General features: G+C 41.6%; 1 protein-coding gene across 1 annotated transcript in view; it reads right to left on the minus strand.

The window, feature by feature from the left end:
* Window positions 1–2,203, minus strand: part of LOC139198782 (ankyrin-2-like) — a 67,157-nt gene extending 64,954 nt beyond the window's left edge. Inside the window, exon 1 of the mRNA XM_070827724.1 lies at window positions 2,078–2,203. Coding sequence (XP_070683825.1) covers window positions 2,078–2,203 — 126 coding nt within the window. The remainder of the gene's footprint in view (window positions 1–2,077) is intronic.
* Window positions 2,204–10,346: the final 8,143 nt, after the last annotated feature.

Raw genomic sequence — 10,346 nt, forward strand, 5'->3', positions numbered from 1 at the left:
TTCCGTTGCATATATCAGACCACACCCCTGTCTAAGATCAGAGGTCAAACCTCTCACGCAGGATACCACACACACACACACACACACACACACACACACCAGCAGAGAAGAGATTAACATGACATGCTTTCTTTGACACTTTATCAGTACAACATAGAAGCACGAAAGCCAATGAACCACGTTTCTCTCCTCTTACCAGTAGATCATCAATGTCAGATCCACACTCAGCAGCTCCGTAGTAGTCAGTGTGAGGGTTTAAATCGTTGTCACTCCCAGTGGTCTTTAAAGCCTTATCTGATGCACAGGCCTGACACATTGCTGCGTTGCCCATGGTTACCATCCGAATCAGAATTTACCAGTTGTACCTGAAACTTGTGGCCTTAGTTCACTTCAATTCACTTCACGTCACGTCACGTCACTTCACTTCACTTCACTTCACCCCACGGTATTGAAAGGTCCATCAGAGTTCAATCCTTGTAGTTTCTCACTTTGCATCCTTTGGTAAAAGCCTCCTCAGCAAACTTTCCCTTTGGCTGCATCAATCACTTGTACAACCCATTAACTCTGTCCATATCTTCTGTCCAAATCTCACTTACTCCACTATTACCACCACTCTTTCCCCCCTCTGTGGCCTTTTATTCCTTGCCCAGCAAATACCTCTGTGAACTGAGCCTAGCCAAGGCCCACTCCTGCTTACTCTTCCTATACCCCTTCTCTCTCTCTCTCTATCTCTCTCTCTGTAGGATAACAACTGCGGCCATAAACACCGAGTCCTCACTGTCTCTTCCGTCTTGGTTATTTTTATCTTTCTAGACCCTCTCTTACATGAAGACCCGCTGTGCGGACCCAGGGTGGGGTGCATGACAGCTGGAGCCGGAGACTGCACGGCCTGCGGTGCTCTCCAGGAACGCCAAGGGTCATGATGGAGTGATAGAAGTTGAGCCTGAACACAGTACCCAGATCAAATTTCAGTAACTTACAACTCTCCATGGAGCACAGTGCATGTGTGCATGGGGTTTCATCTGAGCACATGAAGCAAATGTATATGCTCCTTCAGATTGTAACCACAAATGCTCATGACAATAGACATGCAAACAGGTACCAAAACCAGCAGACTTATACAGGATCCAGCGGTATACAGAAGGCACACTTCGGTCAATATTGCTTGTCTATGTTGCAGTACGTCTTTCAATCACTTCTGCTTTCGCTGTCCCGTTGGTTACTCCACCAGGCAAACACACACACAAACAGAGATTGGATTGATTGAAAACCAGCTGTAATCTCTGTAACTGTACAGGATTTGACCTGCAGTCAGTCGTGTAATGGAGGATACTGGATTATACACTGTACTCTGTCTAAGTCTGTGCTTATAGTGGAGGAACATCAATCTCTACTTAGCATCATACACGTCTCATTAGCAGCTGCATTTATGCGTGCACAATACGATCACTACGGTGATTTTTTACCACTGCCATGGCCTTCAACCTTAACAACGAAATGAATTCTTTAGTCTACATCACCAGTTAAATCGAAAGTGTATCGACAAAAAGAAGTGTCTCAGCTGCATGGAGAAACACAAACCATTTAGCACCCTGTGCAGACAGGAGGATTGCTTAAAATAGAAGAGTATCTGTTCCATCAGACCTGGTGATACAGACAGCTGGAAAAACGCAGCTGTGCCCCCCCCCCCCATTCTCCATGAATATATACCACATATTACCGAACATATTCCTTTATTTCAAATATTACCAAAAGAATGCTCTGTACAAGGTCTGATACCACTGGCATATGACCCCCCTCTGAGCTTGAGCCTTTCTCACATCTGTCATCTGCTCCGCCATCGTCCATCTCCCTCACACTACATAATGAATCATCTGAGAGGACAGCAGGACAGCAACCACAGCACACTGTAAGGTCAACCACGTCCACATCTGTACACCCTCCACAATTCGCTCACATACAGAATGACCTAACACCATCAGTTACAATGCACTCTTAAGAGAGCATGTGTGTTGCAATCAAAATGGTAACATGACACAAAATTGGGAACTTTGTCAGAGGATTATGTGCCTTTTACCTGACGCTTTCGCTCGGCTCTCTCACGCTGCCGTCTCCTCCTCTCTCTGGCTTTCTGCAGAGCTCTGTACTCTGGTTGCTGCTCAAGCTCTCGAGCTTTCTTCAGGTGGGCTGCAGCATGGGCCATGACTTCACCTTTCAACCTCTGTCTATCTCAAAAAATGGTTTTACTAGGTGCTGAAGTGTTCCTTTGTTAACTTTCATACGTCCTTAATCAGCCCTGAGTGCCAAATATGCAGTTTTTCAAATTAGTGTTCATTTGAAAATGTAATGCAAAAAAATCCTTAGACCGTGGACTGGCTCCAAAAATTATCCTGTCCTCAAACTGACACTGGAAATAAGCAACTGCTGACTATTTCTCCTCCTGAGTTCTCCTCCTCTCCCAATATCTCCTCTTCAGTCGTCTTCTTAGGAAAAAGCTCAGGAGCAGAATCAGCCTTTGTTTTTCAAAATATCACACAAAACACTCAGAGGTCCATATATGCCAGTTGAAAACGACCCATTCACAGAGAGAGACGATGACTGAAAAGGCTGAGTGACAACTGTAAGACCCATCCACTTACTCACTAAACATTCCAATACACACTCACGCGCGCACATACGCATGCGAGCGCACGCGCTCACACTCTCTCACTCTCTCTCACACACACACACACACACACACACACACACACACACACACACACACACACACACACACACACACACACACACACACACACACACACACACACACACACACACACACACACACACACACACACACACACACACACAGGAAATGACCCAGTCCAGATGTACATGCAAACCCTACTCCATGTGAACAGATGTGGCTACAAAATGTGTGTGTGCATGTGCACGTGCATGAATGTGAGTGTTAATGTGTGTGTGTGTGTGTGAGCTACAGTCAGTGTTTATTTACTAAGGGGTTTATGGAGGCTGCATGCCAACAGCCAGCTGACTGCTGCAGCCACAGCTACTCTCTCTTACTACCACTGTAAAAAAAAAAAAATCCTATCCCGAGAAAAAGAAGGACAGAGGAGAAGGAAGGTTAATAGGTGAGGAGGGGAGAAGAGGTGGATTAGAGGGGGAGAGCAGGAGAACCAGTGGACATACAGAATTTACTTGTGTTGATGCCCCCCAGTGGTACTATTAGAAAAGCTACCCCCCACTGATCTGACCCAAAGAGACTAAGATAAATGGACTAAAATAATTGTCACACGTAAAAACTTACATCATCACAATCATTTTGAAGATCATTGTGAAGAGAAAATGTGACTCATAGCGGCTTTAAATGTAACAGCAAATAGAGGAAATCCCACTTTTCATCAAACAAAATCACCGAATTAATTTGTAAACATGAGTTTCTTCATATTGCTTCCCATCCTCCTCTGTTCATTCCCCAGCTAGTTAAAGTTAAAGGCTCAACATTTAGATGATTTTATAGAATTTGTGCACTGACCACACAGTGATGGACATTTTCTGTGTCATAGTTAACTCTCCTTTCTAGTGACAAGTGTCATTAAAACAAAAGAAAGTTTGATTTCTGAAAAAAAAAACCCAAAAAAAACCAACATTTATAAACAAAATAGGCAGACAGTATAGATAATAGAAGAGGAGGTAAGATTTTATGTGATATAAAGAAGGCATAAATATAAATGTAAAAAAGCAGATTTAATAAATTAAAACAATAATTAAGATCATAGACAGTAGAGTGAGGAGGAAGAGAAACAGGGTGCTGGTACAGACTGTACTTCTGTGAGCAGGAAGAGAGGACAGGACACACCACCCAGTCCAGAGGGGGACCAGTGAGCAGGGAGCACAGAGATGTGGCTTCCCATCACCTGCAAGTTACAGCCTCCCCCCTGCATGGAGGGGGAAGTGGGTTAGTCTGCATCTCAGCTGCACTGCACTGTCAGGACTGGTGACTGATGGGAGTATGATTTGACAGCATGAGCGTGTGCATGTGTGTTGGTGTAAGCGTGTGTGCCTATGTGTATGTGTCCACCACCAGCAGACGGGTGTCAAGGTCTCTTTCTGTCAATGCAGCTAATGTTAGGAGTTTGAAATATCAGCACTAGGGACAGGGGCACTATCTCACACCTCTATTTCTGTTCACACATTTTGCGCAATATGTTTTCGCTGGCTCAGCTAACAATGACAACAACACCATCATCAGCAACATCTCTTTCTACTAGTATTCATGAATGAGACAGATCTGCTGAATGACTCCGCACTGTAATCTTGTCTAAAATATTCAACCCTTGTGCATTCAGCCTGAGTACTTCATTCATTTCCATGGCAATCCTTCCATTGGAGCATTTCTGTAGATCTGCTCCTCTAGCACTCTCTGCTGGTGAATCAGGCTTTTTTTTTTGTTGATGTAATACAATAAACATAAACACAGTAATTAGATAAATGTCTTTACAATGTCTGCATATTGTTTTACACAGAATTACATTTACATAGAACTAATCTAACATTTCAAAAAAACATAGGGCCAACTCTTAGTTTGTTACCAAGTTAAACAGGCTAAAAAACAGTTTCAACTGGGTTTCAAAACTAAGCTAAAGTCTGACTGTGACTGTAAAAAATTACTATAACAGAATCTTGAAATTACTTGTCTCAGCTTTGCAATGATTTATACCAGTTTTCGCTTTTTCCACATGTCCATGTCATGTCTTTATGTACCAGTCTTTTAGCACTTGACATTACCTGACATTTTTGACATGGTCTTTTTCTGTTTTATACCTGGCTTCCATGAAATGGCTAACTATGTGCATATCATATAACTCATCTAATCTTTTAAAAGTTAAAAATCAGAAAGCATAAAAAAAAACTTCCTCCCAACATACAGTTGTATACTGCACAAGGCACGCAAAGTTAAACATCTAAAAGTGACAATTACTGTATTGCCTGAGAGCTTGAGTTTCAGACAGAATCTATAAGCTTATTGATCAGCATGTTAGTTGAGCCTGAAACTCTGTTCTTACTGTAACAGTGTTGCAGCTGTGTGTGTGTGTGTGTGTGTGTGTGTCCACATAATATGTCTTTATTAATATTATTCCACTAACTTCTCAGTGTCTATGCATCAGCAAGGGCTAATCAATGACCTCTATTGATCCCTTCCATCACTTATGCAAGATAATGCGGATTAGGAGAATACATTATAAACTAAAGAGGTGGGTGTATGTGTGTGTGTGAGAGAGGCAAAGATAGAGAGCGAAAGAGAGAGAAAGTGGGAGTCCATTTAGGAGTCAGATTACATTGAAGGGGGGCTCCAAAGAGAGTTGATGTGAGCTCTGGCTTTCTATTGGTTTTGAGGATCCTGTACATGGGGAGGGGTTAATGGTCTGCTTTTCATTTTATAGATCCAAAGGCTTTTATATGGCCCATTAGGGTTTATGATAGACAGATATGGGAGACGCAGAGCATCAGCACACCATCCATGTGGCCCTGCATGTAGCTGCTGTGAGGGGATGTGTGTGCAGGTTTGCTGTGTCTCTACTTCATCACGTGAAAACAAACACACGTACATGCATGGATATGCAAAGAGTTCCCCGCAAGCTTTTTAAATCAAATTAACTTCACCAAATTAACACGTTTCACAATATTCATATATTTGTGCTGAGGATGCAATACTTCAGTATTCAAATGCATTACCAAGCAAAATAAATTTAATTTTGATAGTAAATACACGTATGTTCAGTGTGATGAAAGCATTAATTGATTATATATTATGCTTTGGAAAATATTTAGCTGTAGTAAAGAACATTGTTTGTATATCAGTTAGAACATAAAAAACACTCATCTCTATGCTCCTGTGAGCCCATGTCCAGTTTGCTTTTGCTTTTATTTCTGTGGTTGTTTTGGATGTTTCTGCTGCTGTTGCGGTTGTTGTTGTTGTTGTTTATTTGTCTGCCTGCTAATGGAGCTACAGTGCTGACTAGCAGAGTTCTGCTAGTGTTGAGTGTTTGGCTCCATATAATGCATCTGAGGTTTAATAGAGGGAGGATCTTTCTATTTAAGATGACTCATTTAGACTTCTGGAAGCCCATACATTTTTCATGACTACAATTGTCATCCCCCGCCCAACTACTCCTCACTGAGAAATGCTAATTTTCATTAGTGCTTACATCTGTTCGGTTTAAGTAATGCATTAGACTTATGTTCACCTGGTAAGTAAGTATGTGAGTGAATGAAAAGTCCCTTGTACTTCCCAACAACCACTGGACAAAAGCCTTTAATAGTCAAGAGTCGATCAGAGAGTGAAACCAAGGAGACACAACTGCTTGCTATGCTTAAACATTTTCACATTAGCATCAACACAAATCGAGTTCTTCTAAGGGCCTCTAAATGCTGACTATGAAAACCTCAGTACAGAAGAAGAGAGAAACAACTCCTCTGCTGAAACACAATTCAATACATTTGGTGGTTAAGTTAACTTGTGTTGAGAAAGATGGCTTAAAAGAATTCCTTGTAAAAAAAACAACTTGTCTTTTTTACAGTTCAGTTTGTCAGATCCTGACTTCATAATAATGACAGCACATCCAGAAACCAAATATTTTTGTATAAATCTATGCTCAAAACAACAACAGGAATTCTGCAGTGCCCACACTGAAGCTCAGAGTATGCACACACACACACTGCTCGCCCGTTCCCTTTGGGATATTGATTATAAACTGCAGCTGAAGCCTGAACCACATGACTGTAACATGAGAAAATCTACTGCAGGTTTACTACCTGCCAGATTCTAAAAACTGCATGTTCAAGATCTAATAAACATAAAGTTTCCTGATGAAACTGGGGGGTTTGTGCTCAAATGGCAGTTTAAAGGATGACACAGTCTGAACAGAAAGCCTGCAGCAACCTTTACGTCTGGAATGAGGTATGTGACAATAGACTTCATAAAACAAACAACAAGCTCTGCAGACTACATAATCAATGAGAACAAATGCTTCACTGAAAAATATAATGTTAAATGTTTTAAATTGTTAACAGTGCTATTCTGTAGGTAGGCTAGAGTAAATATTAGTAATGGCTAAATAGTTTGTCTATATAGTAAATTATGTCTGCCTTGTGTAACACAGAAGAATGAACAAAATACAGAGCAGAGACAATAATGGATTGGCTCACAGATATGATATAAATGTCAAGTCATCTTGCAGCCTCTTTTACTGCTTAAGAAAGGTCAGAGCGATTAAGAACACAATACACACAAACTTGCTCTCCCTCTCTCTCTCTCTCTTTCTGGTTCTCACAAAACCAAATCAAACAGCCTCAAATTTAATAGCAAGTGGACAAAGCAGACGGCCAGAAATCCAGATTGGACCACACCCAGTTACAGTGAGTAATGACACTGAGACATGAAATGAGAACAGAGGGAATAGATAAATGCACTGTGGATGGGACACACAACCTTGATAGTCACAAGATACGTCCAGAGGGAAAGATGACTGGGGAGGGGGGGTCCAGAAGACTACACCCTGTTGTAATTGAAGCAGTACCACGTTGGCACACACACAGATGGATACATCTGATTTGTGAATTAGCTGGTTTTAGCAATACCATAACCTGCTCAATTCGTCCTCAAGTGTTGGTGCCATATTAACATCCCTCCCCACTCCCACAAGACAAACAGTGGCCCTACAGGCAGACAGCAGCGCAACATTAACTAATTGCTTGCAGCTTTCGCTATATGCTATATTAAGCCACACCCTTTTTAAAAAAAAGCAAACTATGAGGAAATGCAGAGGAAGCAGTCTGTACATCTGTAAATTCAATATTCACCTCCCACAACTGACATCAGGTTTATGAAGGTTATGTCCAAAAGCTATCAAATAAAAGGCAATGTCTGTATCCATAACCAATATTGACTGCTTCTCTCTTATACAGGAGGGTTGGTTTGACACCCACTGCCTTGGAAAAGGCCGTCATACTAATTTACGGCTTTCCCTTTTTTTCCTCTTTGAAGTGCTGCCCAAGTCCCCTGGGAACGCATGTTGTCAGATTGCTGTTCCTGTTAACGAGATGAGAGAGAGGCCTAGAGTCCACTGGAAAGCAAGCTACCATATTTCAGTGAAACTGCCATTCCACAGCAGATGCTATTAATGCTGAGTAATACAGATACCCTGGCGTCAGGGTGTTATGGAGGAAAACTGCTAATTTACTAGATCACGGGACTGGTTTTTCAAACCATAGTATCTGGTTGATGAGTATGCAGGCTATGATCTCAAAACAGCACCACACAAGCACTCATCTACCTAGTGAGTCATTAATTGGCTAATTATCAGTTATTCTTTTGCTAAGCTGCAAAAGTATACAGATACAGATTTTTTTGACAAAATACCCTGAATTGACTTGTCAACATTGTGAATGGATATATATATATATATACAAAACTGAATAGACTAAAACATCAGATACTGTGAACATAAGCAAATTCTCTGAATATCATTAGTGTGTAACTTATCTTGAAATCTGACTATTCTTTATCTGCAGACCACACACACAAAGCAACAGCCCTCAAATGTTGCATCCATTTGCAGTACACATAAAAACACAGTTTTCGTTTTACCACTCTGAACCCACAGTTCATGTGCTAGCATTGCTAAAATGCTGGCAGAATGCATTTCCATCTGATGGCGGATTTCCTCCAGCGTCACATGACATAGGGTATTGAGGCAGAAACTGATTTCACCTCCTAGTTGAATGTATAATGAATAATGAAGCGTGTGACCTAAAATTGGCAGCAGCATAAAGTCATACCAGGATTGCTGAGTGATGCTGTCAGACGCAGTCAGAGAGAGAAATAACCGGGCACGCAATTAGTCCGACGGACAAACATCATATAACACTGCGTGAGAGAGACAGGAAATGATTCAGACTAAATAAAACAGATGTGAGTACAAACGATTCATTTGCTGTATCACCTTTCAGTTCCATTTTGGCTAAAACCAAAGCTTATGAATTTGAGTTGGTGCACGTGACGCATTTTAAATGACCTAAGCGGTACATAATAAAAGTAACACATTTAGATATTATAAGTGTGTGTGCATAAAGCAGGCATTATAGGGTGGTTTTACAAAGTAAACTGCACTCATCTGATTGTCCAACTGCAGAGTGGTGTTCTACAAACACACAAGTGTGTTTGTGTCTATGTGTCTCTGTCTGTGTGCAGCGCTTTGAGCCAAGCTATTCTCAACAACACAGTGAAGAGCTTTGATGTGTTTTCCTGTGAGAAAACCTTCACTTACTCAACTCAAACATGATGAGAGGCAGTGGAGAGAGATGGAGGGAAGAGAGGGAAGGGTAAGAAGGAGCTGACAAGAGAGAGAGAGAGAGAGAGCGCATTTACATGAAGGTGTATGAGCTGAGTTTCTGAGAAGTCCATTGATCACCAGCCACACCCTCCTCTGTCTCCCTCTTTCTGACGGGAAACAGAGTTATAAGGTCATAATGAATAATTAACATCTAAAATGCCTCCCACTGCCACCGTCCAAAACACCTGCCCTCTGTAGAGCATGACTGGCAAAGGATGGGTCTTCTTTGCATGAGGATCCATTTCAATAGTCCAGCTTGTTTCCCTTCATCCTGCTGCTGTGGTCAGTTAATGCAGTCATCCCTACACATTCTGCACTCCCGCTCTCTCTCCTCTGACAAAGTCTTTACTGTCACGTTTTGACTTTGTCTGTGCTCTTTTGATGAACAGAGTCTCACCTAAACAAGAAGGGTACTGCGATGACGATGATGATGCTGATGACTGTGATGACGAACTATGACTCATCAAGTGATGCTATCTCTGCCCTTCAAACATCCATCAGGGTAAAATGGGCCAGTGGGAGATGGTGTCAGATATAACTAGGCCACCCCAACTAGTTATGAGGTACCATAAGGACCAAGGAGGACAGTCCACGATATACAGTGTCAGAACGCTGTTTGTACCCAAATATAGATATGCTGATGGCCCGTATGGATTTCTCACAACCCTATCACCATTGCAACGCATGGAAACTCACACCAAAGCCATAGATAACATCATATGACTGTTGCTTGTATATTGCATCAGAACTGGTCGACAAAGCGTCTCCTTGGTATTTGGAAGCCTGAGTTTCATCCCAAATATGGTCGCTCTCTAAGTGGGAGTATTTCTGTGTCAGTTCTTCAGGTCAACGGTGGATATGGTTCAGAACACCAGGAAAAAGATGAGAGCTGAAATAATTACTAATTATTATGAAATAATTTTTGACTGACAAAAAATTAATCAGCAA

The sequence above is a fragment of the Pempheris klunzingeri genome, chromosome 3 (genome assembly GCF_042242105.1).
Source record: "Pempheris klunzingeri isolate RE-2024b chromosome 3, fPemKlu1.hap1, whole genome shotgun sequence".
In the NCBI taxonomy this organism is placed as follows: Eukaryota; Metazoa; Chordata; class Actinopteri; order Acropomatiformes; family Pempheridae; genus Pempheris; species Pempheris klunzingeri.